The sequence below is a fragment of the Manis pentadactyla genome, chromosome 15, assembly GCF_030020395.1.
Source record: "Manis pentadactyla isolate mManPen7 chromosome 15, mManPen7.hap1, whole genome shotgun sequence".
Taxonomy (NCBI): domain Eukaryota; kingdom Metazoa; phylum Chordata; class Mammalia; order Pholidota; family Manidae; genus Manis; species Manis pentadactyla.
Genome location: NC_080033.1, coordinates 13,695,226 through 13,722,967, shown reverse-complemented (window position 1 = coordinate 13,722,967; position 27,742 = coordinate 13,695,226). Strand labels below are relative to the sequence as shown.

At 52.5% G+C, this 27,742-nt stretch overlaps 2 protein-coding genes across 7 annotated transcripts; one reads left to right on the top strand and one right to left on the bottom strand.

Annotated features, from left to right (window-relative positions):
- Positions 1-5,266: 5,266 nt before the first annotated feature.
- YIF1B (Yip1 interacting factor homolog B, membrane trafficking protein) lies at positions 5,267-12,823 on the bottom strand. Of its 6 annotated transcripts, none has more exons than XM_036876613.2 (8): positions 12,342-12,798; positions 8,340-8,572; positions 8,153-8,257; positions 7,898-7,976; positions 7,736-7,793; positions 6,551-6,706; positions 6,378-6,471; positions 5,267-5,648 (listed from the first exon to the last, which is right to left on the bottom strand). In XM_036876613.2, the coding sequence occupies exons 1-8, from the start codon at positions 12,646-12,648 to the stop codon at positions 5,493-5,495; spliced, it is 1,188 nt and encodes a 395-aa protein (XP_036732508.2). In that variant the 5' UTR covers positions 12,649-12,798; the 3' UTR covers positions 5,267-5,492. The 6 variants fall into 6 exon arrangements, with proteins under 6 accessions (XP_036732508.2, XP_036732514.2, XP_036732531.2 ...); XM_036876619.2 differs by having other exon boundaries at positions 12,351-12,797; XM_036876636.2 differs by having other exon boundaries at positions 8,340-8,783; positions 12,351-12,459.
- A 2,863-nt stretch (positions 12,824-15,686) lies between these two features.
- KCNK6 (potassium two pore domain channel subfamily K member 6) lies at positions 15,687-25,952 on the top strand. Its single transcript, XM_036876663.2, has 3 exons — positions 15,687-16,581; positions 22,348-22,743; positions 22,867-25,952. Exons 1-3 carry the CDS (start codon positions 16,260-16,262, stop codon positions 23,088-23,090), a joined length of 942 nt encoding a protein of 313 aa, XP_036732558.2. The 5' UTR covers positions 15,687-16,259; the 3' UTR covers positions 23,091-25,952.
- The last annotated feature ends 1,790 nt before the right edge of the window (positions 25,953-27,742 follow it).

The window sequence follows — 27,742 nt, the reverse complement described above, 5'->3', positions numbered from 1 at the left end:
CTCATCTTACTATAAGTCTTGCTGGGTGTGCCAAGAATGCTTGACTGACAGCTGTTTACCTAGACCATTTCTCAGGATTGGATTTGCAGTAAGCACCTGGAGGGATGAGGTGATGGCTTCCTCCAGGACAGAGCAGGCTTGCTTACTGCTTGCTGAAAAGTGGCAGGTTCCCTGAGCTCACTTCTGGCTCGTCATGCAAAGCACTGCGTGTGCGGGATGCATCTGGACCATGGGGCGAGGGAGACCCAGCACACGTGCTAATGCTGCCTGCTGTAATAAAACCTCATGACTGACCCAGGAGTCGCAAGGCTTCTGCTAGCTTTTGAAACGGTTAAAGGCTTAACTTACTAGCTCATAGAGTTGAAATCAAATCCCAGACACAACAGTCAGCTGGGTGGAGGCCAATCTTGGTTTTCCCTAGCTGGGCAAGTCAGCCCCTTGGCACCTCCCTAAGGATGGCCTGTCAAGATTTGCTGCTAGTATCCCAGAACATCCAGGGCACTTTTGTCCTGTGGGGAGGGAACTGAGTTCCTGCATACTGTGTGCTTAAGGTCATCTGCTGAGATGTGGTTAAATTCAAAGAAAACATTCCCGGACAGGGATTATAATGTTTACAGGACTGGGGCATTCTGTTCGTGTAACTTAAGGGACGAAACCCGGCCTTGCACCAGTTGCTTTTTTAATGAGTATGTAGGAGCATGGCACCCCCTGGGAGGATTCTCTCTTGAGCAATCCATGCCTTCCTATCCCATCTTGGCTTCTCTTGACACTAAAGTTGAGCTGCAGAAATCTTGTCCTAAATTGTAAGTAAAACCTTCAGGGTTGGCATGCCCCTCTGAAGAATGTGTGCGGGTAGGATGTTAGGGAAAGGGTAAGCTGATGTAGTAGGGAAAACCGTCAGTATTGCAGGCCAGTTGGGAACCCAAGTCCCTATTTCTACAGAGGGGAAGGCCTTGCCTATTCCCTTAGGACCAAGTCACTTTAGGCAGAAATGAGACAGGCAGGGGGAGGGAGGGCAGAGCCATTAGATGCCAGAGGCAGGCAGGGCCTGGAGAGCACAGACCTAAGCTACTGTCTGTGCCCCTCCTGTTAGCCATTGTAGATGAGAACTGAATGGCAGGGAGCTAGTATTTCCCAAGAGCAGAAAGATGGACATGCACTTCTCTTAGGACGTCACACCTATGTTTTTCATTCAACCGTTTGTGTCTAACTTCCCAGTTTTAATCTGGCCTCTATTTGTAAACCTGAGTTAGGCAGAGAAGGGAAATAAGGGACACTCACTGCCACCAATAGGGAGTTGTGATAGACAGGCTTTGATGTCCATTTGTCCCTTCCTTTCAATCATGTAAGTCCCAGGTTAAGGCCGGGTACATGGCCACCCAGGTAGGAACTATATATTTCCCAAATTCCCCTGCAGGTAGACATGACCATGGGTCTAAATCCTGCCGAAAGGATGTGTGCTGCTTCCAGGTGGGATCCTTGAAATGGTGTGCCCTCCACTGCCCTTTTCCCAAAAACCAGTGGTGGTGGCCAGCCTCCCCAACATTCAAAGGCATCACCCTGGAGGGCTGCAGAGCAACCAGACAGAAGGAGCCTGGGTCTCTGGATGATCCGGTGGAGCCCACCCACCTGCCTGCTCTGGATCCACCAGCTCAGGCGTCCATGGGAGAGGAAAGAGGTTACTTTGTTAAGCCTCTTCGTGGTCTCTGAAAGCTGCAGCATCCTAACTTGAATGGGAGTGAACAGAGGGCAGTCTGGGGGCCCAGGCCATGGTCCTGGACCCGCTCACCCTCCTCAGCACAGTAAGAAAAAGAACATCTTGGGTTTGGAAGGCCACACGTTGGGTCTGCAGCTCCACTACCTGCTAGCCCAGTGCCCTTGGGCATGAAACTACCTTTTGGAGGCTCAGCTGCCTCATACATGGCCTGGGGAACCTCCTGCTGGTTTCATGAGCAGTCAGTAATAATGCAAACTAACACTTAAGGAGCATCTATTTACCTTGCACAGGCTGACTCCATGCAAAACTTTACCTTGTCAAGTAGGTTTCCGTTTTACAGAGGAGGAAATGGGCCCAGAGTGTTGACTATCTATAGAGCAGTAAGGGGTAGAATGAGGATTCACCTATAGGCAGACACTTCCAGAGCCCAAACTTGTAGACAGTCTATGCTTGCCCTAACCTACCGTTAGCACAGTGCCTGGTATCAGGTAACCTCACTATTTCACCCAACAATGGCGAACACCAAGTTCTGAGTCACTGTTCTGGGTGCTGAGCAGAGCAGTGTCCCCACTGGCATTTACACTGTCAGGAGAGAGACACACTTTCTCTCGCAGCCTGCATCTAGTTGGTGGGCAAAGTCATGATCATCGCTTATCACCTCTTCTCACTTGGAGTAAAGGCCAAAGAACTTTGATTAATAAGCACTCCTCCATCCTTCTGCATTTCCTACCTCTCTTCCCTCCATTCTCTGTCACTCTGATCTTGTAGTTCATCACTCAGGTACATTCCTGCCTCAGGGCCTTTGCACTTGCTATTCTCTTTGCGCACTCTTCTCCATGTGTTTGCGTGGCTTCTCATTTTCAGATCTTTACTCAAAAAAGACTTCCATGAAGCTTTGCCTGGTAGCTGTAGCTAAAATCTTGCCGCTCCCTAATATACCACATAGTTATTACCTAGTCCCCTTTGCTATATCTCTTAATATGTACTTAAAAAACGTTTTTATTGAGCTGTTACATATACTCACATTTTAAACGTACAATTCAGTGAGTCTAATAATTTTGCCAAATGGTACAATTTACCTTAAGTCAGTCTTAGAACATTATCCCCCCAGTAAGATCCATCCATTTACAGTTAATCTCTATTCACTCAGTTCCCAGCAACCACTAATCTATCACTCCAATCCTTTTCTGAGCACTTCATATGAGTATCATACGATGTGTATGTTGTGTCTGGCTTCTTTCACCTAGCATTTTTGAGGTTCACCCGTGATGTCAGGCATATGTCATGTATTTCTTTTTACTGCTGAATAGTATTTCATTGTATCAATAATCACATTTTGTCTACCCATTCCCCACCCAACTGATGGACATTTTAGTTTCGTTTTTTCTCACATATCATACATTTTATTTGTTCTCCCCACTAAAATATCAGTTCTATGAGGCTGGACTTTTTGATTTTGTTCACCTCTGTACCCCCAGCACTTGCATTGTGCAGGACATATAGTAGATACTCACCATCTGTGCTGAAGGAACTAGAATAAAGATAACTACAGGTAGTGGTAAGCAAGGACTATGCTGGCCATCAGTCAGGGGAAAGGGAGGCAGGTAGGCCCCTGGGAGGATGTACTTTGTAGCAGAAACCCGAGTGCACAAGGCTGATACTGAGGATTCATCATCATCTCCTGGCCTCAGCCGCCTGCCCCTGCCTAGACACCAACCTTGCCTGTCCAATCCTGCAGGTACAGGAAATCTGGCTGCTAGCTGGGCTGGAGAGGGACCTGCAAGGCCTCTTAACTCCACAGCAATGGAAGCAGATGGCTCAGGGTCCCCACCTCGCCCAGCTCTGCGGGGAGGGAAGACTGGGCTCCCTGGCTGCCTCTTCCCCTGAGTGCTCCCCAGGGTGAGATGGAGGGGCACTTCAGCCACACTACCTGGGCGTGAATCCCAGTTCTGGCCTGTTCATGTTATATTTGCCCCTCATCTTAATGGTTTGATCCCTCCGTTTTCTCATCTGTAAAACAGAGATAGTACAAACACCTACTTTTTTAAAAAGAGCCAAAACAAGCACTCTGTGCCAGGCATGGGTCTAGGATATTAGTCCACTTGATTCTTAACCCATATGGTAGCTGTCAATTACAGACAGGACACGAAGGCACAGACCGTTAAGTGATCCAGCTGGGCTTCAAATTCCGCAGGCTGGATCCAAGCGCAGACTCTTCACCCTTTCAGACACTACTTACCAAGCCACAGCGGGGTTGGTTGGTAGAGTGAGTTAATAAACATGAAGCCCTTGGAAGTGCCTGGCACACAGCAAGCACTCAACGAGTGTTATCATCATGGTACAAGAGGTCATGGGGAGGCACCCTCCCTCTCATTTTTTCAAAAGCAGGCCTCTGACCCTTTGGGGGAATCTGATGGCAGTTTTAGCTCCCCAGAAATCTGCAGCTGCCCACAGCCCCACACCCAGACCCTGCTCACTTGCAAAGGCTTACTGGGTGGGGGTGGGATATAGCAGACTGTCCACCCTTCCCATTTCCCACGGAGGATGAGTTGGGCGGTGCTGGGGAGGGGCTCTGACTCAGGGCTAAGGACTCTGAACAAAGGTCGGGTGGGGCTCCCAGAATTCCTTGGGCCGGTAGGTCCACTGATTCTCCCTGTGTCCTCCCCGCACGGCCCTGGCCCTCCGGACCCACTTCTCACCACCATGGAGTTCGACTTGGCAGCAGGTGAGCTCCTGGGGAGTAACTTGAAGGATAGGGGGCCAGCCTCAAATCCAGGGATCATCCCCGAGGGAGCATTCCCTGCACCTGCGCCAACCCGCGCGACTTCTCTCCGCAGCCATTGACTCCACCTCCAAGAAGCCCCAGGAGGCAGGCCAGGTGCGAGACCCCAAGCACAGCCCCCCCAAAGTTCTGGGCCAGTCAGAGTCAAGAGCAGCTAATAAAGACCTGAAGGTAAGTCCCCATTCGTTGGGGTACGTCTCAAGGGGGACGAGGCGGGTGCCTTTAAACCCAGGACCCTGCCAAGCCTCGGGCCTCCAACCTGGGGAGCAGGAGCAGTAAGGGGCCTGGCCTCACTGTCACGCCTCCAACTAGCAGGACCACGGCCGCTCAGACTCCAGCAGCAGCAGCAGCTCCAGCGACTCGGACATGGAGGCAAAGGTAAAAGGCTTCCCCCACCACCAACAGTTGCCCGGTGCTCCAGGTGAGGGCAGAGGCCTAGCCCGAACCTGGACAAACTTTTCACCGACGCAACCATCTCTCCCCCTTTTCCCGTTCCCGCCGCCCCGCGCTGCCACCTCGGAGCAGCACGGAAGCACACCGGGCAAGGTCAAGACGCCCAGGGTGAAAAAGGGGAAGAAGAAGGAAGAGAAGAACAAGGAAAAGAAGAAGGAAGGGAAGAAGGGGGAGCCCCACTGACGGGCCTGGCCGGGGCTCATTAAACCTTCTCTCGGCTCTGTGGCGCCTTCTAGTCGCGAGCGGCGAGCCGCCCCCTTCCCGGGCCGGGCCTGCCCCCTGCCGACGCCGCGCCGCTAAGGAGAGGCTGCCCACGCCGTGCCCATTACGGTTTATTGTTTCCGGAACAGTGGCCGCACTGCGGGGGGCGGCCTGTGCAGCTGGACATCTCAGCACCTTGGCGAAGGGTAGGGGGGTCTCGAGATGGGGGCGGCGCCGGGGACACCGCGGGCGGACCCTGTGGCCACCGGCGGAGGGAGATGAGCAGAGGCAGCGCGGGGGCCGCCAGAAATACCAGCTGGAGGCTTCGGCGGGCAGCCCTCACCGCACCAGGTGGAAGGTGAGCCAGTACATGAGCAGAGGCTGCGCCGCCGCCACGGCCATGGTCAGGTACATGCGCAGCTGGTTCCGCGCCCCGCGCACTGGGACCCCTTCGGCCACCGCCTCGGCCAGGATCTTCAGACGCAGCGTCCGGATCTGGGGCGGGACGGTTTACCCTGAGCCCTCTCGGCCTCCAGTTTCTCTCTCCCTCTACGGGGGGCAGCTGGGCTGTCTCTGCTCCTGTGCAGCCATAGTTTCCCCCAAACCTCCCAACAGATGGTGAGGACTTGCTCCTCCCCAGGCCTTGTGAGAAAACGTGAGAGTTCCGAACTCAAATGCCAGGCAAGCCCTTGCTGCTTCCACCCGCTTATGTTCCTTGCACATGCTCACACTGAATCCTTCCAGTACCCCTGAGGTGCAACTCTCCCCATTTTATAAATGGGAACTGAGGTTTAAAGAGAAAGTGGTTTGCCCAGGATCCAGCAAAGCTTGGAGTCAAACCCAGGCCCGGTGGACCCCAGAGCTCTTAGCCAGCCCCCTCCACTGCACCTGGAAGGGCTCTCAGAGAAGCTACTTTCAGGGTACTGAAATTTTGTTCATCCTAACAAATTCTAGTGGAAAAGCCGACCATGTAAGGAGAGTAAAGGTGAGAGCCCACCCTAGCAGCCTGGCTGGCTCCTTCTTTCAGGCCCCAGCTTGGATACCCCGTTTCAGGAGGCACTGGACCCCCGGCTAGGGCAACCACTACAGGGCTCCTCCGTTTAGCAATGAGGCACCAGTCTAAACTCCCCACCTGTTAGCCTCTTCTTGGATGCCTCCTGGATACCCCACCTCTGCCCAGGAGGCCTGTGCCCTCAGCTCCATCCTCCCCAAGTCCCAGCTCACCATGAACACGAAGATGGACACACAGCACCAGCCCAGCACCAGGTAGTAGCCAATCTTGCCAAACAGCAGGCCCATGAGGACCCCGCCAATCATCCTGGGGTGGGGGGGCAGGATGGTCTCAGAAAGAGGCCCAGTGCTGGGGCTGGTGGGGGAGAGGGGGTGGGGGTACTCACCCAACATATTTGTAGCCCAAGAAGGCTACCAGGTCAATAGTGGTGAGGTCGGTGTTGACAGTGACCAAGTAGAGGCTGAGCAGGATGGCCAGCACTTCCAATGTCAACCAGGCCAATGCCGAGCTGGCCTGCAACCCTAGGAGATCTGGGGAGAACCTGCCAGCACCCACGCACCCGGGCTGTCATTGGGTTGGTGGGTGCAGACCCTCCCTGAGGAGTGCCCACCTGTGTTGGGTGGGGCTGGAGACCTGGCAGTGACCAGCATGGATCTGGGCCCTGTCCTCATGGAAGTCCCATTCCAGGGAAGGCAGACCTGTCCTCAGTGACAGCCCAGAGAAGTCAGGGCTGGGACAGGGGAAACACAGGACAGGGGAGGTGCCTGACTCAACAAAGAGGAAGGGTGTCAGAGAGGGCTTCTCCGAGGAAGGGACACCTGAGCAAGCAAGAAGCTGGTTGAGAAAGGAGGACCTTGGTCTCTGCCCTATCCCCAGTGCCTCAAAAATTAATAGATTATAATTCTAATGACGACTGTTTTCAGTGCCATAAAGGAACGAACAGAGGCCTATAAGCAAGAGATGGGGGTCTGACCCAACCCAGCCTGGGTGGCGGGGAAGGCTTTTCTGAGGGAGTGACAACAGAGCAGAGATGTATGACTGAGCAGAAACTCAGCAAGTGATGATGCAGGGGAAGAACACACTCCTGAGCAAAGAGAACTAGAGGTGCAAAGGCCCTGGGGCAGCAGTGCCAGGCCCTCTGGAGGATGGAAAGAGGACGGGACATTGGGCAGAGAGAGGCTGCATGGAGGGCAATGTCAGACTAAGGAGCTGGGGCTTGGTCTGGGGACAGAAGAGCCTTCTGAGCTGGGGGGCCATGGCCAGGCTGCATCAGAAAAGACCATCCTGGCTGCTGCAGGGGTCTGTCGGGGCAGGGGACTGAGGATGAGGCTGGATCTGGTCCTGGAGGCCCAGGGGAAGAACAGAGTTACCCAACATGGGCTGTTGCGATAGGCTACATGTGGATGGGAAAGAGGAGAGAGGTCAGGGGGCCACTGAGGGGGACACCAAGGGCTCTGTCTTGGACCAACTGGGAGGACAGTGGGCTGTGAGAGGGGGTCCAAAAGACCTTCCTACTGCCCCTCTGCCCCCAGTGCTCCACCCTTCTCTGCCTACTCAAGGCCTCTCTTACCTATCCTGGGTCCCTAGTGCCAGGCCAGCCACCAAGATGTAGGTGATGAAAGCCATAGCTGTGGGAAGCAGACAGACTCTGGTCAGAGCAAGGGCCATCCCGGGCTTCCGGCACCGAAACCTCTGCCCTAGGCATGCCCACCCAGAGGGAGGAGGGTGAAACCTGGAATGTAGAGGTCAGGAGCGTTGACATCAAAGCGGGGGGCCACTGGCATGTCCTGCTGGTACTGCACCTCCCAGTCCTGCGGGGACAGCGTGGGGAGCACACAGAAACCCCAGAACTGGGTTCCTCCCGCCCTGCTCCCAGGCCCTGTCTTGGGGAGAATCTAGGTGAGCTGCCCCCACACTTGCCCCAGGCCCCGCCCGGAGGCTGTCTCCCACCTCAGACTGCATTCCCCTCGGTAGGGGCAGTGCTCACCTGGTGCAGGTAGGGGAAGAAGAGCAGGCCCAGCTTTCTGCCCACATACATGGTGTCCACGGCAAAATAATACTTGAGCTTCGTGACAGGGATGAAGCGGTCAATCTGGGGAGGCAGAGCTCCAGCCTAAAGCCCTGGCCCCGTGGCCCCCGTCCTCCTCCCACTCCCACCAGCCCAGCCCACTCACATTCTTATCCACCAGCTCCTTGCCCTGTGCAGCCAGGCTGCTCCCATAGGCCATGGCCATACTGGACACAGGGTCATCCAGGAAGGCTGCCTGGGGCGAGGCTGCAGGGTAGCCCGGGCCGCTGGGTGTCCGCTGGGCCCCGTAGCCCCGGCTTTGGGCTGAACTCGTGTCATCGAAAAGCTGGTGGGGGTCAGCCATGCCTGGCTGGGACACGGGGATCCTCCGCTTCGAGGCTGTAGGGGGCGAGGTGAGGGGCCTCATTCATTCTGCAGGTGCTCGCCTGCCCACTCTGGCCGCCCTGCAGCACGGTTGTGATGTCCGATGGGCATCTAGTCCAGTGTGAGCGGGCTCTGCCTGCCATCCATCTGAGTAATGGTGACTACAATGGTGATGATTGGTAGCTGCTCTGTACTGGGAGCTACTGTGCACAGTCCTGTAGTAAGCCTTCGACAAACAAGCCTCTCTGAGTATCTCCCTTCATGTCCCCACCTCCCTCCCTCAGCTCCAGCCCCTTGGGCCACACTGCTCACGGAGCACACCAGGCACACTCCCACCTCAGGGCCTCTGCACTGGCTCTTCCTCTGTCTGAATGCTCTTCCCCCAGACAGAGGGGGCCCCCTCCCTCCCTCAAAGTCTTGGCTCAGTGGGACCTTTCCCCGACCCCAGTCATTCTGTCCACAACTGCATCTCCCTTGGTGGCACTCCCCATCCCCCTTCCCTGCTTCATTTATACCCACAGAACTCAGCACAGCTGATGGACTGTTTTATTTTGTTCACTCTCTGTCTCCCCACTAAAACATGGGGACCTTTGTCTTGTCCACGGGTGAATCCCTAGCCCCTAGAACAGGGCTGGAAGAGGTACTTGATAAATAAAAACCTGATCAATGAATAAATAACTCCCCATTTTACAGATGTGGTAACTGAGGCCCAGACAGGCTAAATGACTTGTGCACAGGACCAAACAGTGGCAGAGCAGGAGTCCAGTCCACAATGGCCTGATAAGTATTACATAATTAACCCCAACTGAGCATTTATGTACACCAGGCTGTGTTCTAAGCACTATGGATTAACACATTTAATCCTCACAATGACCTCATTTGTGGCGGTGCTATTATCACCCCCTTTTACAGATGGGAAAAGTGAACCCCACAGAGGTTTGGTCCCTTGCCCAAGGTCATATAGATAGTGTGAGGCAGAGCCAGATTTCTAGCTTATAAAAGGCCCCTCTGGCTTCATGAGGGGAACAGCTTAGGGGACAAGGACAGGGAGAGGAGGGGAGGGAGGACGCTGCTGCGCTGTCCAGATGGGAGATGGGGATGGAGGGTGGGGCACTGGGGGGAAGAGGTGGGCTGCTTCTGGATGTTGGAAGTAGGAGGGACAGGGCTTGCTGGAGGCAGCCTTAGGGTGAGGAAGAAGGAGAGGATGGTGATGGAGAGGGCACATTTGAACCCAACACTCTGGCTCCACGGCCCCTGCTCCTATCCCACAAGCAAAGCCACTGCAGCAGGTATTTATTGAGCTCCTCCTGTATGCAGGGCACCACTGCCGGCACAGGGAACAGTGGGAGGTTACAATGGCAGCAGGGAGAGGAATCAAAGAATCTGCGTCCTTTCTCGCACCTCAATTCTCTCCCCTGGAGATGGGGAGTTAACGGCCCAAGGCAAACTGATGCTCATCAATTGCTCAGCCCTTGACCTGGCACTGAAAACAGTCATCCCAGTCACCGCTATCAGTTACTAGCAACTCAGCACTTCCTCTCAATCATTTACTGACTGAAAACAGACCCAGGTTCCTCAATCCCAAAGCAAGCAGCACTGGTTCTGGCCCACTTGTCCCCAAGGCTGGACACCTGTCCCTCCTTCATCTCCCACTTCTGAAAACTTTGGTGCAAGGCTTCCCTGTTACCCCCTCAGCCCTTGGCATTTGGGTTCTGCTCCCACTGGTCTCCCAAATACCTCTCTGCATTAGCAGGCCCAAGCCTCATCCATCTTCTCCGACTCAAGCCCTCAGCAGTGTTTGATGCCATTGTCTCAAATAACCGACCTCCAGCTCTGCTCTTCTGGCTTCTGAGACACCATCCCTACCTCTCCCTTCCTTGTCTGAGCCCCCGCAAACACCCACCGAGCACCTCTGTGTGTTAGGCTCTGCTGCAGGTGTGGTGGATACGGCAATGATCAAAAAGACAAAAACTCCTGCCTTCAAAGAGCTAATGCTCCCCAATCGGTCCCTCTTGATCAGTGACTCATTTCCACCTCCCTCAAATGTGAGACCCAGTTTTCCACCCTTACCCTGACTTTTGCCTCTCACCTAGGGCCACCTGCCCCAAAGCCACAGCTGTCACAGCACACTGGCCTTGGGCTCAGGGCTCTGTCTCTAGCCACCACTTCTCTCCTGGCTCCAGACCCAGGTCTGGCCCCTTCCTGATGACATCTTGCTTCCCCTGCCTGCCTCAGTGTCCAAATCCTTGATTCCTTCTGTCTGACATCCAACCAACCAATCTCTAGTTCACCCCCCCAATATGTCTCACTGTTACCCTCCCTTCTCAGACACTGTCATCTCACACCTGACTTAATGCCCTCCTCCCAGGTCCCTCAGTCCATTCTTAGCCTCTCTCCAGTCGGCAACTAGGGTGATCTTTTTAAATGCAAAAAAACCATTTCATGTCCTCTGCCTAAGATCAGTGTCCACTGTGCTGAGAATAAAACCCAAATGCCTACAAGGCCCTGCATGACCCAGCCCTGCCACCCACCCTTGTTTACTACCTCTCCCACCTTCACTGCACCCAGTCCTAACAGTCTTCTGACCCTGCCAAGCTCCTAGCCCCCACAGGTTCTTGGACATGCCGTGCTATCACCTTGGAACACCTTCCCTCGATTAACACTGTCAGTATAGCACTCAGGCCCCAGCACTTATATTTCCTTCTCTAAGACCTTACTCCTCAGTGTAAAGCACTATCCCCCCCCCTTGTTCTTTCTCTAAGCACTAACCTCGATTGCTAAATATATATTCGTCTACTTGTTTACTTGGCACAGGCCTCCAAATCTTTTACCTCTCACCACAAATCCCCTGCTTCTGGCTAATTCCTCATCATTAAATGCACCTCTTCCAGGAAGTTTCACTGACACCCCCAGGTTGGGTCACAGCATCTTGGCCCTGATCCCTCTGCCTGTGCCTCTCATCAGAGCACCATCATTCTAGACTGTTACTGTCTTCTGCTCTATATTGGACAGGAACCGGGGCTGGCTGGGCACTGCTGTATCTCCATTGTCACCCACCACAGGGCCAGCCAGGCACCCTGCTAATGGAGGGAGGTATGAACATCTTTTCCCTCAACAGAAAGGCCTCCTCAGCCCTGAGTCACATCCTGGTTTATTCCCTTTGGAGCCCTCGTTACTCTTCAGATTATCTTGCTTACTTGTTTGCTTCCAACTTTAATGTCTGTCATCCCACAAAACTCTGGGCTGTATATTAACAAGGGCCAGTGCTATACTAGCGGGCACCCGATTTCCAGCAAAGGGCCTGGCACAAGGGGAGCAGTGAATAAGTGGGAAGCATGCACACTCTGAAATGAGGAATAACTTGAGAGACAAATTTACAGAGACGGAAAGGAGGCTAGCCCTACAATAAATACAGGTTCAAATTTAAATGTGTGGTAAGCACGGCCCTCAGCGCTCACGCAAGGATAGGACCTCTGTCCTGAGGAGAGTGGGAGACAGCCCGAAGCCACGGAAGGGTGGGGCCGGCTGAAAGCTAATCAATGAAAGTCGTGTTTTTCTGCACATCACACAATATCCTGCCCGAAGTTGTTTTCTTCCAAAGGGATGTCCTAAAGAAGACTCGATCCCAATGCTTCCTCTACCCGGCCCTGGCATCCCAGCGGGGCGCACACCTCGAATCTCCAGATCCCTGACCTCATGACCTCCGACCTGCAGCGATCTCGCTAACCGCTGCAGGGGCCCTGCCACACCCCCGTCCGCCAGTTCCCTTCGATCCGCCACGTACGCCACTTACGCTGCCGGGGCGTCCCCGCCGCCGCCGCCGCCAAGCCGGCCGGCTGCATCTTCAGTCGCCGCCGCCCAACCGCGTTTCGAAATGTGCCCGCCCGGCTCCCGTGGCCACGCCCCACCTGCGATGCGACAGCCAACGGGCGTCGCGATCGTGCAGGGCCACGCCCTCTCGCGGTAGTCAGGACGAGGATATGAAGCGGAGACTGGGGGCCCGTGACGTAAGGCAAGAGCCAAAACCGGAGGCGGAGCAGGGAACAATCTAAGGAGTAGGACCTGTGATGCATGATGGGAAGTGTAGGCATCCAGAGAAGAGACCGATGGGAGATGGAGTTCCCTATAGACGCTCAATTTGCTTCGTTGGGAGCTCTGCGGCGCCAGGGAAGGGTGTGGAGCAGGGGAGGACAGCTCCACTTGTGTTCCCGAGGGGCCGAGCGGAGTTGTGCGGGCTCTAAACACTTTGCAATTTTGGCAGACCCTAGGTATTAAAGGGAGTATTTACAGGTTAGGTGGGAACAACCAGGTGTCTTCTGTCGTTATCTTTAGACATTTTCCCAGAAATTCATAAAAATGCTCTTCCGCTGTGATCTGGCTTCTCTGGTCCGCAAACGACACCCTACAACCTCCAACGACTCAAAGCACACACAGGCATACCTGCCAGTGAGGAGCCCTGAAAAAGTTTCCTTAACCTCTCCTCTCTCTGTCCCCCCGTTTCCCCCTTTCCCTCACGCCGTCTTCCCCTTTCACTCCCCCTCAGCCTCCCCTTTTCCGTCTCTCAGTCTCCACCACTTATCTAAGGCAAAGATAATGGTAGAAGTGACTTTTACTCCGGAAGGAGGTAAAAGCCACCCTGTCACCGTGGCTTTCCCCTTCTTCCTCTGAGACTGTCTTTTCTGGGGATGGTGAGGACTGCTCTCGTCTCTCAGTTATGAGTCCTTGCTCAGTCGCGGTTATTTTTTTAAGTGAGGTGATGCCCCCATCGCTCTTCCGCGCCTCTGGTTTAGCATCTGTCCTTTGGGCTCGGCCACCATGTTCTCAATCTCCAATCTCTCTCTCTCTCTCTCTCTCTCTCTTCTGAATTCTTCTGGGAATATATTTTTTTATTAATAAAGCAAGCATTTCAGCTGCCTGCTGGCCTCAGAACTTGACCCCTTACCGGTTGTGTGACTACTCCATTTTTAAGCCTGCATTTTATCATCTGTTTAATGAGAATAACATAGGAAGGGTTGATGATTCCATACAAGCCCACGTGTCCACAGAGTCTGACATACTGTAAGCCTTTGATCACTGACAGCCACTGTTAGTGTTTTTATTATCAGGCGTCTCTTCCTATATGTGGATTGTGAGCCCCAAGTTGGGCTCTGCCCCAAGGACTGCTGCAGTTTTGTGAAAAGAACCAGCTGGGGTGTGTATGAGCTGGGCCCCAACCCCACTCCCCTGCCAGTCAGATGTAGTGGCGATTCCCGGACACTGCTCTCCAGAAGAGAAGAGGGTCAGGGAGAGTGCTGAGTTACAGCTGGAGGGAGATGTGGAGAAACAAGAAAAGGAAATTCTGCCTTGAATAGATCAGTGTATCTGTTGTTCTGCCAGGAAGAGAGACCCTGGCTCACGCCTATTCATCCTTCCTGTCTCTGCTCAGGTATCTCCTTTCTTGGGAAGTTCTTTTGACCTCCCTAAGCTGGGTCAGTCATTCTCTTTGGGCTCCTCAGGGCTCCACAGTCCTCTGGGTTCTGCCCATCACAGCCCTGGTCATTCTGCCTCTGCTTCTCTCATTGAACCTCTTGTTTGGCAGAATAGATGTGAGCGGGGTGGAAAGAGAAGAAGGCCAGTAAAGCCCACCAGAAGGGACTGAAAGAATTAACCAGTTAAAACTAGAGAGCCAGAAAAGACTCATAGAGTTAATGAGTTAAAGCTCAAAAGGCCAGGAACAACCTGGCCTGGAATGTTTGAATATTCCCCCAGATAAAGAAAAGTATCCCAGCATAGCCCATGTCTTCATTGTGTCAATTAGATCATGCCATTGTAAGATTTACTTTAGAGAGCTAAAGGGCCCAGCTTATTCTTTAACTTAACCTATATGCTGTTTTTTCTCCTCCAGCCCCCGATCAAGTAATTTGCAACCTAGGCAAGAGATAGGCATCATAATTAACTTAGCAAACAAGACCAGCTATAAAAAGCATAGTAAAAACAGGAAAGATTCCATCTTAAAGTTAAGATTGCAGTTTAAAACCCAGAAAGTTAAGAAGTAAGATTCTTAACATACTCTTTAGTAAACAGACAATAACTCAGCCCACCTTGGGGGCAGGGCAAGAGTCTTGATTGGTAAGTTCCCAGGGGGAAGCTGCTATCCTGGAAAGGAATCAAACCAGTAAATTTCTCATGTTAATTTTGCAGAATTACCTAACGGACTAATAATAGAAGAGTCTTAATGTCTTTCATCAAAGATAAACACCTTGAAACCAGCTTAACAAGTCTACTCTCCCTAGCCCTTTCTCATATTCCTGAAAATTCCTAAAAATCCTTAACCACCTATAAAACTCCAGACCCTAAACTTCTTAGGGGCACCTCTTCTCTGAGGTAGCCCACACTCCCCTTTCTCCAAGTGTGCACCTTTTTGCCTTAAATAAACTTCTCACTGCTCAATTTATAATGTTTTGTCTCTGTGCTTTTCCAGTGATGTCTTTGTTACTTTGCTTTTTTCATTCTAATCCTCTAGATTTAAAGCTCAAATCCTCACTCTCTCTGTCCTATTTCAGATAAGTAGGGAGGAGCTGCTAAAGGCTCATATCTGGGCTTGCCAATTACCATCGCCTGGGTGACCCAGAAGCAATTTCAGCTTCCAGTCATGCCCTTTAGTAGCCTGCCTGAAAGTCTCCTTTGCCTCTAGGAAGTTCGCAAAACATAATCTCACTCCATCCAGTGCTCTGCGGCTCCCCCAAATCCTGGGGTGGTAGGGACTCAGTTTCCACGCCCTGCAGATCCAAGCGGACACTGGACGCCAGATGCCACTGCCTTAAGGAGTTAGCAGGGGATGTGTCCCATGCTGAGTAGCAGTTCAATGCACTTCCTTCATCATTCTGTTCTGTCATCCCGACACTCTCACTTTAATAAATTCCTTCCCCACCTTGTACTCTGACTTTTCTGTGTTCTTGGAATTGAATTCCTCCCAACATTCTGACCCTCTGTTGAAGTGTTGGGAGCCCCCTGAGGGCAGGGCCCAGGACTGTCATGGTCACTACTCTGTCCCCAACATCACCCAGCAAACGACTGGGCACAAAGTAGGCGCTGAACAAAGATTTGGTGAACCCTCAGTCTGTCCACGACGACACAGAGGATACCTGCTCCTGTGGTGTCCCTCACTGTGGATCAGACAGGCCTCCCCTCCGGGTGCACGCAGGCCCACTCCGGAACGCACGACTTGGCGAATGGAGCGAGGGCTGGATTTCAGTGTCTCCTCGGCCACGCGCTCTGACGCAGTGCACGGTCTTTGCAGCCCTCAGCGAAGGCCTGGAGCAGTTGGGGAGCGACTTCTCGGTCGGGAAGCGGAGGAGACGGCTCCGATTCTCTCTAACCTAGGGAGCCGCGACTCCTGGGAGGAAGCGTGGGAAGGAATGGAAGGAAAGGAAGAATCCCCCCAAACCCCCATCCCCTCTCCGCGTCCTGCTAGTTTCCGGAGTCCGGGAGCGCGGGCCCCACCCTTTCAGGGCTAACACCTGGCGGTGGGGCGTGCCTCAGTTTCCCGGAGGCGGGGAGTTCCGCCCCCGCCCCTCCCCTTTTCCTCTCCTTCCTCTTTGGGGCGCTTGAGGCCGCCCCTCGAGAACTCCCGGAACTGAAGCCGAGCTCCGGGCCGGCGAGTGGGAGTGGGGCCACGTCAGCGGGGTAGTCCGGGCTCCGCGGCGCGGGGCCGGCGGGTGCCATGCGGCGGGGCGCTGTTCTGGCGGGCGCCCTGGCCGCGTACGTCGCGTACCTGGTGCTGGGCGCGCTGCTGGTGGCGTGGCTCGAGCGGCCGCATGAGGCTCGGCTCCGAGCCGAGCTGGAGAACCTACGGGAGCAGCTGCTGCGGCGCAGCCCGTGTGTGGCCGCCCCGGCCCTGGACGCCTTTGTGGAGCGGGTGCTGGCGGCCGGACGGCTGGGGCGCGCCGCGCTTGCCAACGCTTCGGGGCCCGCCAATGCCTCGGACCCCGCCTGGGACTTTGCCTCGGCGCTCTTCTTCGCCAGCACACTGGTCACCACCGTGGGTACGTGCGCGCCGCCCTCACCCCGGAGCCAGCGAGAACCCGGGACCCCCACCTCGTCCCCGCCTGCCTGGGGACCTGGGAGCCTTCACGAAATACCGTTGTCCCCGCGGATCTCTCCCAGTCCGCTCTGGGACAAGGACCCCTTCAAAACCCCTCAACGAGGACTCGGGACCCACACTCTAGGATCCTCCCCTCCTCGAGGAGCCCCCATCCAAGCCTCTCCTCCAAGCAGTAAAACCCCCAGTCCCCTCCAAGACTAGGGCCTCCCTCAGTACCTTCTGGAGAGCATCTGAGGCCCCATTCCCCTGCTTTAACCCTCTCGGAGACCCAGGTCCGTCCAGTCCCCTCTGGGCCTAGGACCACCTCAGAGGCCTCAAGCCGGGACCCGGGACCCTCCAGCTGAGACTCACCCTCTCTGGACGCCGGCCTCAGACTTGCAAGGACCTCGCCCTTCTCTCTGGGTCAGACTGCCAGGCCTTCCAACACCGTCTCCTGACTCTCCACATATGTGCTTCTGGGATGGCCCTTGGGAAGCCTGGTGTCCCAGTGAGGACCTTCTCAGGGTGACATCACTAAAGGCCTTACTGCCAATAGAGGTCCCTCAACAAGGACCTGGGGCCCCCATCTGAGACTTCTACCACTCAGTGGTCAGAACCTAGACCACTCCCCTGCAAGGGCTCTGCTCTCCTCCAGACCAGGGACCACCCACCTCCTCATCCTCTCCAACAGGAAACCCTGACTCCAGACATAGGACCTTCTCCCCATGCTTGACTCCATCTTGACATCTCCCCTGTACTGGGGAGCTTTGCAGAGTTCTCCGCCCAGGAGACACTCTCCTATTTCCTCTGAACATGGGACTGCCAGTTCAGCAGCCCCCAGAGGTGGATATGAAAGGGGAACCCACTGTGAAGGGAGCTAGAGCACCCTCCAGGAAGGACCCTCTGACTTTCCATCCAGAAGTCCTCTACCCAGGACTTCCATGCCTCCAGTCCCAAAATCAGCTCCAGCAAAAACTTCTGCCTTTTCCAAACCAGGAACTCCCCCATGGGAGCCTCTTTGAACCCCTAGGTAAGACTCTCACCACTCTCTGGCCCCTGACACTCCTTGGTTAAGAGCCCCAGAACAACCTGGGCCTCCTATCAGGGACCTGTGAGTGTTCTACACACACTGTAATTGAGGGCAGAATCCCCTAAACACACACACACACAGGATGCCAACCCAGGGACTCGGCTCTCTGCACCTACTACCCCTGCCCATCTTTGATTTCCCAAGGAAGGGACTCTCCTGGGAACCTGGGACCCCTCCAATCTCCTCCAGACCCACAGCTAGGCCTCCCTCTTCACCCCAATACTGCCCCAGCCTGCTTTGGACCTAAATTCTCCTCTTCATTAAAGACACTCCAGGCCCCCTCAGCACCCCAGGACACCTTCCCCACCCCACCCCCAGTATCCACTCAAGGCCATGACTGCTTTCTACCCCTGACACTCTCTACCAGGACCTGAGACACCCATCCGTTCCCATCATCCCTCAGCATTCATCCCTCAGGCATCCGTGGGCTCAGAAGCCCTCTCATCTGAGGACTCTCCTCTCAATCCCATTTGTCATCCAGAACCCCTCCCCCCACACACAGGTGCCTGTCCCCTCCTTCCTCTGGACCCCAGCCCCCAAACCCAAGCTAGGATCCATTTCAAATCAGGACTCTGATTTCAGATTACCAGCTTCCCAGATCTCCTCTGAATTACCCCCCTGACACACACCATGGTACAGACCCCTTCCCCCAAGCCCCACCTGGGAATTCCCACCTCGGGGCTTCCTGACCTGGGAAACCCGTTTGTTGGTAGGTTCTGCTGGTCCTCCCCCAGCTACTCCCCAACCCCCAGACTTCCTGTTCATCTCCTTGCTAGGTCTTTAGACCCGGTGAGGAGGCTGGGCCAGGGCCCGCCCATCCTCCTAACTCCCCCTTGCTGCTGGTAATAGCAGGCTGCCTTTGGTGGCCCACTGTGTGGATGGCAAACCAGAGCCCAGGGAGCAGGGCTTGATGCTTCTCAGAGACCATCCCCAAGCTGGCTAGGCCTGTCTGACCTGCTCCTGGGCTTCACTGGGTCACCTCAGTCTCCCTCAGCCTCCTCCCTGGTCCTGGCTTCTGAGCAGTCCTCCCAGGCAGGACAGGTGAAGAAGGCAAATTCAAGGCAGGCACTTCCTGGGTTCAGATCCCTGCTCAGTCACTGCTCATCTCTCAGCCTCAGTGTCCTCCCTCATCTATAAAATGGGATAATAACACATCTCCCTGCACAGTAATAATACTACTTGGTAGCAGACTTACCGCATATGGGCTTTAAGCCAATCAGCACAACAGCTTTGTGAGGCAGGTATCATTTGTGGTTGTATTTTTTTAGCAGTAGAAACAGGCCCAGAGAGGTTGGCAACCTGCCCAACGCCACAGAGCTAGGAAGGTGGAGAGTGGAGATCTGAATGGAGGCCATTAGGCCTCAGAGTCTCGTGCTCTTAACCAACCCCCTGCATTACCTCTCAGACTTGCATGAAGAAGGGTGATATGTGTATATTGTGAAAGGAAAGTGATTCCAACACTTGTTAAAAATGGTAAGTTTCTTTGTAGGGGAGAGAGACTGAACTCAGCTCTGAATAGAGCAGACAGCTGGAGATTTGGAGAGCAGGGTTAGGGGGTCAGTGGACGGAAGATTCCTAAAAGGAGGCTAGGGGGATTCTTGCTAAAGTGGCTCACTGGGGTTCTTGCTGAAGATAGGCCAAGGACTTAGATATCAAGGGTGGAAGATGAGGAATTCAATCTAGTATCAAGAGGAGGGGCGTTCTCCCTGAACTGGCTCAGGATTCCTGCTAAAACTGGGCCTGGTAAAAAAGAGGGCTCAGGGGAGGCTACCTAAAGTTTGGTCAAGGAATGAGTCTTTGTGTGAAGTGCTGGCAATAATAATGGAGTTTTTCTCATTCTTATTATTTCATTTCATTATTATTATGTTTAGGCTTATTTAGTTTACTCATGATTATTATATTATGTTATTTCATTACTATCGGTGAAGCCAGGAGCCCTGAATGTATCTGGAGAAGGGAAACCCAGATGTCATTCAGAGAGATCTCTCCTACAGCGTCCCTGGTTTTGCCGTAGGCCCAAATCTTCTGAGGAAGACCTGGGATCTGGAGTTGATCCAGGCAGCTTGGCTGCAGGTGAGGCCCTCCTCCGGTGGGGGAGGAGTCAGCCTACCTGGAACTGGGAGTCGGGAAAGAGGAAGTGCATATTATAGTCATGCTAACTCTTCCCATGCCCCGTCCCGACCTGTAGGTTATTGCTATTATGTTTGAGGAAAGGACTGTTTATGAGCCCATTTTGCAGTATCTGAGGAAACTGAGGCTCAGAGAGGAGAAGTCATGTGGCCCAGCTCATGTAGGGAATAAGAGGCAAAGTACTGATTTGGACTCAGTTCTTTGAGGTAGTAAGTAGAGGAGTAGAGGCTCACGGCCCCCATTCTATTCTAACTCTGATTTTTCTGCTTATAAGGATTTTGTGTCATTTGAAAACCTGTCATTTTGGCTAGGCTGCTGGAGTTTTTCTGTCTGTATACTTGTATTAATGAGGGTTGGAGCCATAGTTGCTTAAATAAGATGAAAGTATTTCTTACCCACATTCAAGATAGTCAGTCTAAGACCAGAATAGTCTGCATGGTCAGAGACCCTGTGCTCCTCTGTACACAGTTTCATTTCCAAGGCCACCTCATGGTCCAAGGTGGCTGCTCAACTGCAGCCTTCATATTTGTGTTCCAGCCAGGAGAGGGGAGAGAAGAAGGGAGATAGGCATCCTCCTTCCTTTAAGGACACTTTCTGGAAGTTGCTTGCTTCTTTCATCATACAACTCATTGGCCAGAATTATTCCAGAGTCACTCCTAGCTGCAAGGGAGGAGGGAATGTCTTCATTCTGGGTGGCCATGCGTCCAGCAAAACTAGGGGATTCTTTTTTTCCCCATTTTTTTTTTATTGTGGTAAAATACACATAACATTTCATTTACCATGTTAGCCATTTCTAAGGTACAGTTTGGTGGTATTAGGTACATTCTTATTGTTACTGAACCATCACCCCCATCCATCTCCAGAACTCTTTTCATCTTGAAAACTGAAACAGTACCCATTAAACATTCGCTCCCCATTTCCTGCTCTCCTCAGACTCTGGTAACCATCATTGTACTTTCTATTTCTATGAATTTGACTACTCTGGGTGCCTTATATAAGTGGAATCATACAGTGTTTGTCTTTGCATAACTAGCTTATTTCACTCGGCATAATGTCCTCAAGGTTCAACCATGTTGTAGCCTGTGTCCGAATCTCCTTCCTTTTGAGGCTGAATCAGAGTCCATTGCATGTACATATCACATTTTGTTTATCCAGCCGTCTGTTGATGGACACATGGGTTGCTTCCACCCTTTGGCTCTTGTGAATAGTGCTGCTGTGAGCATGGACATACAGGTACCACTTCAGGTTCCTACTTTCAAACCTTTTGAGTATAAAAGACCAGGGGACCCCTTTGTATGGAAGACGGGCACAAGTGAATACCTGCTGGTATGTGCAACATTTCCACACTTTCTTATTGATCACAGGGCTGGATCCATAGTCTTTTGGGCAAGACATTTTAGTCTCAACATAAACCAGGCCCTAAGCTTACCATTCCAGTCTATCTCTGACCCTTTGGTTTGACTTCTTTGGGAAACACAGAGATTTTAAGTCACATATTGCCAAAGTGAGCCATCCCACCAACACCTGAATTCCCCTTTCTCATGTTTGTTTGCAATTCTCACACCCACACTGACCTTTCTGTGTTCCCACAGTCCTCCAGGAGCCCAGTGGAACTTGTCACACCCATTTTAGAGTAGATGAAACTGAGGCTCCAAGCCAGGCTAGAACTTGCATCCTTTAATCATTACATGACTATTGATCAAGTGCATACTCTGAGCCAGATACCAGGGCTACAGCAGTGACAAAAACAGACAGAACCTGAACCCTCCTGGAGCTGCATCCTAACAGGGAGACAGACAGTACTCAAATAAGGAAACCATATAGTATGCTGGGAAGTGAAGTGCTATGAAAACAAACCAAAAAAAAAAAAAAGAAAAAGCTGGGCAAGAGAGTATAACAATGTAAAATGAGGTGGTGAGGGAAGGTTTCACTGAGATGACATCTGAGCAATGACCTGAAGGAGTGGAGGGATGGAGCCAACCCTGCAGGAAAGAACAGCCAGTGCAAAGGCCCTGTGGTGGGAGCATGCTGCCCTGTGGGATCGTGTGGGGCCTTGGGTGTCGTGATGAGGACTCTGTCCTTTTACCTGAGTTGGAAGCAGCCACAGGAGGGCTCTAAGCAGGGGAGCAATGCGACCTTCCTCAGGTGTCCATAGAGTCCTTCCAGCTGTTTGTGGGGAAAAGATGGTGGAGGCAAAGGTAGGGGGTGAAGGAGACAAGGGAGGAGGCTGCTGAGAGGCCGAGGGTGGGACCAAGAGGGCGTGAAGTGGGCAGGTTTTGGATCTGTCTGAAGGCTGAGACAACAGGATACGCTGACAGATGGAAGGTGGGTGTGAGCAACGAGGGAGTCAAGGACGTCACCATGGCTCTTGGCTGGGGATGCCATCACCTGAGATGAGACTGTGGGAGGGGCAGGTTCAAGATGAAATCAGGGCTCTGTTTAGGGGGGCCACAGACCCCTGACTGGAGGCGCCTGGTGGGCAAAAGGATTTCACTCTCACCCCCACAGGCTACGGGTACACGACACCGCTGACCGACGCGGGCAAGGCCTTTTCCATTGCCTTTGCGCTCCTGGGCGTGCCGGCCACCATGCTGCTGCTGACTGCCTCGGCCCAGCGCCTGTCACTGCTGCTAACCCACGCGCCTCTGTCCTGGCTGAGCACGCGCTGGGGCTGGGACCCCCGGCAGGTGGCCCGCTGGCACCTGGTGGCCCTGCTGGCGGGTGTGATGACCCTCTGCTTCCTGGTGCCAGCTGCAGTCTTTGCCCACCTTGAGGAGGACTGGAGCTTCCTGGATGCCTTCTACTTCTGCTTCATCTCTCTGTCTACCATAGGCCTGGGCGACTACGTGCCCAGCGAGGCCCCCGGTCAGCCCTACCGGGCCCTCTACAAAGTGCTGGTCACAGGTGAGTGGGGTGGCTGCCCGGGGACTGGGGGCAGGGCCACAGCCTTGCCCTGGAGGTTCTGAGGGAGACCTGGCCCTGCCCTGGGGGTCTGAGTCTGCCTGTCCCCTCCTGCCACCTCTGCAGTCTACCTCTTCCTGGGCCTGGTCGCCATGGTGCTGGTGCTGCAGACTTTCCGCCGTGTGTCTGACCTTCATGGGCTCACAGAGCTCATCCTGCTGCCTAGTCCGTGCCCTGCCAGCTTCAGCGAGGACGAGGATGACCGGGTGGACATTCTGGGACCCCAGCCAGAGCCACGCCAGCAACTCACTGCTGGCTCCCGTGTCGACTATGCCTCCATCCCCAGGTAGCCAGGGCAGGTGCCCCGAGGCTGGATGGACCTGGCCTGCAGCTGAGGGGCCCACGTGATGGGGGTGGACCTACTGGAATGTCCATGAGCACATGCCGGCATTTGTGAGGCATTGCCACCAACCGCCTGTCCTTTGTCTCACAGGCCCGGCTCGCCCAGTTCCTCCACCACCTGCCTTGTTCTCAGTTCCTTCTCTCATGTCCCCGACACTCTGTGCCTCTCTGGCTTCCCCACTGTCTCGGTGTCTTCCTCACACTGTCTCTTTGTGGCTCATCCTTTTACTCCATCACTGCTCTTGCTCAGCCACTCATCACTTGCCAATTCTACCAGGCTTTGGGCTCAGACCTCATGTGGGGCACTAGACTGGTCACTGGGCAAGGGACTGCCCCTCTCTGAGCCTGGATGTCCTCATCTGTCAAGTGGAAAGAATATATTCACACATCCAAAACTCCCTCCTTTGTGCTGGCCCTGGGCTGGGCAGTGCTAGGGACACAGTAGTGGTTGAGATGGGCCTGGGCCCTGTTCTCAGGGGTCTCCTGGTTCATTGAAGTAGACAAACCTGTCCCCACGCAGTGACAGCCCAGAATAGGCAGGACTTCAGTGAGGAGGCAGAGGGGTTGGCAGTGTGATGGGGACAGCACAGGCAGAGTGGTCAGTGTTGAGGTGGGGGAAGCACAGGGAGGTCAGGGAGGACTTCCTGAAGGAAGGGACAACTGAACTCAGCCCTGAAATCTGAGGAATAGTCAGCAGAGGATGGTGTACCTGATTCATTGTCCTCCAGTGTCTCCAGGGAGCAAGACGTGTGTGGAAAGCCGTAGGGTAGGCCTGGGTGATAGAATCTTCCTCAGTGGCCTGGCAAGCAGCAAGCTGAGACAGGATCCCAGCCTGGATCCAAATGGCAGGAAGGCTCTGCTCTTAGCTGAGACACCAGTGTAAAAGCTGTCCCCCTTTACTGAGCGCCAAATGTGTAAGGTGCACTGGGCTCTGGAGCCTGCCTGCCTGGGCTCAAATCCCAGCTCAGCTGTATCCTGCCTGTGTCCTTGGGCACCCACTGTACCTCTGTGATTTTCGGTTTCCTCATCTGTAAAATGGCAATATATAATAATACTAGCTACTTCAAAAGACAGTTTCACAGATCCTGCTGTGTTATTCTATGATGCTTTCTTTGGCCAGGTTCTGTTCTGGGTACTTTGCAAATGAGGAAGATAATATTATCATCCCTTCACATAGATGAGGAAACTGAGGCATGGAGAGGGGAAGGCCCTTGTCTTGGACACAGAGCCAGGAACTGTCTGGAAGTAAAGAAAAGAAAACTTCTCCAGAGCCTCTCAGCAGACCCCCTCTTCCACATTGGCCCAAAGAGGCTCTCACGCCCATCCGGAACTACTTGGCCAGAGTGAGGAAGCCACCGTGATTGGCTTGGATTCCTCAGGACTGAGGCTGGTGAATACCTGGACAAAACTGGGCTTCTATCAGAAAGGCAGAAGGTTGGGAGAACAGACAGATATTGATTAATCAGCCAGGGCCAACATGTACAGTTATACAGTTTGGGATGTTATGTAAGGGATGTCTGGCTGGCAGGGTGGAAACAAATCGGGGCTAAAGTTCAAGGCTGAATATGCCGAAAGGGGGCTTCTTTTTCTAATTAATGTAAATGCTCCGTATAGTCAGCAGTGACCTTCAACTCATGTCCTTACACCAGAGAGAAGAGCTTATAAAGGAGACAGAAAAGGAGTAGGAAAACCAGGAGAGGAGGCCGTGTAGGTGAGAGACAAGAGAATTTTGAGGGAGAAGTCAACATTATCAAATCATGCTATCAAGTCACACAAAATGGTTTTAATTACTTTGAAAGAAAACAATTGCATAGATTTTACTATGTGTCAGGCACTGTTCCAACCCCTTGATAATTTATTTAACCCTTCTAGCAACTCTGTTAAGTACTTTTCCCACAATTTACAGGTGGAGAAAAGAGGGCCCAGAGAAGCCAAATAACTTGCCCAAGTTCACACAGGGAGTACAAAACTAGGATGTGAGCAAGGTTTTCATTGGCCACCTTGTCCCACGGGAGCCCAGAAACATCCGCTGTCTAGCTCTTCCTCAGCCTCCCAGGCTCCCTGGCTTCTCCCCATGGTCCTCGTTGACCTGGCTGCTAAAGTCAGCGGCTGGCTGGGCAGGCAGCTGCTTCTCACCTTATCGAGGGAGATGACTGTGTGATCTGGCTTCCACTTCTCACTGCCTTTCCTTCTAAACTCCTCTAGAGAAATAAACCAGGCCCTGTTCAGTTCAAGATATTAAAAAAAAGGTGCATGCTAAAAACTCAAAAGGTACAAAAGTGTGTACACTGGGAAGTCTGTCTTCCTCCTGCACTTTGCCTGTGTTGACTGATTCGTTAGGGCTCCCAGGCAGTACCAGCAGTGCACATGTGTGTCATCTGTTTTTTCTTTCACTCTACATAAATGGTACCTAGTATGGTGAGGGTTGCAATGTTAGACTCTGGAGGCAAAGTCCCTGGGTACACATCTGAACTCTGTCACTCCCAAGCTCTGTGGCTTTGGGCAAACGATTTCACCAGCTTGTGCCACAGTTTGAAATCTGGGAAATGGGAATTTACAGCACTTACCTCATGGTTTGTTAGAGAATTAAGCAACTTAATATTCGTAAAGCTCTTAGAACAATGTCTGGTACTTAATAAAATGTTGACTAATGATTAATGTCCTCATTTCTGCACCTTGCTTTTTTACATCAATTATGTATATGTAATCATACACTTTTATATATGTAATTATAAAAACATATAATCATGTATAAATACATAAAATACATATATAACAAAAATAAATATGTAATTATATATAAAATATAATTTTATAATGTATATATAATTTTAATATGCTTTTTCTAACATTCTCATTTCTGAACTTTGCTTGTTTCACCAATCCAGTGTAACTCAGAAATCATTCCACAGACACACAAGTGGGTCTCATACCCTTCTTTATGTCTGCAGTGCCTTCTCCAGAATACATGTCCCATAAATTATTTCAGCGTCTTGATAATGGGCGTGTGGGTGGTGGCCATTTTTTTGGCAGCATAAATGATGCTGCCAGGCGCACAGTGGGCATCGGGACCTAACAAAGGCACCTCCCCCCTGGAGGGGGGCTGGATTCCTGAGAGGGGGTGCCTGCAGGAGACCCCAGTCTCTCTCACCGTTGGTGAGTCTAGAAGGGCTCTGGTACACAGCTGCTGTGTTTCCTCTCTCAGAGGAAGTCACTCCGCCCTGGCCTGTGGGGATGGGCTGCAGAAGGGAGCATAGATTTCCCTCAGCTCTTTATTTACATAGATCACCTATTCTGGCCGCCTTGGACAGATTTGGGAACAGTAATGGAGAAAGCCCTATGTCCTGTACTCATGGACCTGTGACTTAATGGGAAACAAAGACCTATTCCCAGACAGACACGGCCTAGCGTGATCAGGGAGGGATGGGGGCTGGTAGTGTATCACAGACAAGACCTGAGGAAAGGAATGTGGTCAGCAGGCGACAAGGCAGGGAATAGTATTCCAGAGGGTGGTACAGCCTGTGCATAGTCTGGAGGAGAGAAAGCACGCCAGATCGAGGATACTCAAGTCACTCCGAGTGACTAGGCTTTGGACTACATGGTCTATACAGATAAGGAAAAATACTGAGTTAAGTGACATAAGGGCTGGAGAATGGGGGAGAGAGAAAAGGGAAGGTAATTAGTCAAAAGCCATGGACTGTAGCTAACCAGAAACTCCATGTTTCTGGATGAAGTCATTTCAACAATTATCTAGAAGGTCCCCAGAACCAATGCATTCCTTCTTGCATGTGAACAGTGTCTGACCATCAACAAAAACGAATCCACAAGCCTCTATGGCTTAACCACCTATCCCAGACTTTCCCCACTTCTCATCAGCCCACCTTCCTTAACTAGAGCCGATGTAAATTTAAAGAACTTTCTTTTCTTGAGACCTCCTCATAAATGTGCCCTGAGTTTGGGTCAAGTTGTTTCTGTTAACTGGCTTTGCTGCTGGTGAAGCAGAAACTGCTTGTCCCAGGATTCAGTCCTTTTACTAGCTGTATCTGTAAAAATAAACCCTTTTATTTCAGAGATCTCTTGGTCTCTAGAGTTTCTGATTCATCAGGAGAAAGGACATGAGCTGCATAGAAGTACGAGGAAGATGAGATTATTTGGGGCTCTCGACCAATTGAGTTTGGATGTTTCCCTGAGGTCCTGGGAGTCATGGAAGGTTTTTTTAGAGCGCTTGTTCCCAAGGTGTGGTCCTCAGACCATCACTATCAGCATAATCTGGAAACTTGCTAGAATCTCCAGCCCCACCTCAGATGTACTGAATAAAAAACTCTGGAGTAGAGCCGAACATCCTGCAAGTGAGTCCTATGCACGCTCAAGTTTGAAAACCTTGGGCTTAGGTCATGGTCTGAGTCCTTAAGATTAGGTGTCAGAATACAAATGAAAATGAGCTTACCAAACATTTACTGGTGCCAGGCCCTCTTCACATGGTATCTTACTGACTTCCCACAACTCTGTGAGATGGCGGCCTTTGCTCGTTTCCTAGAGATGGGTGTTAAACCACTGAGTAATTCTCACAAGACCAAATTCTCTTTTAGTAAAATGTTTG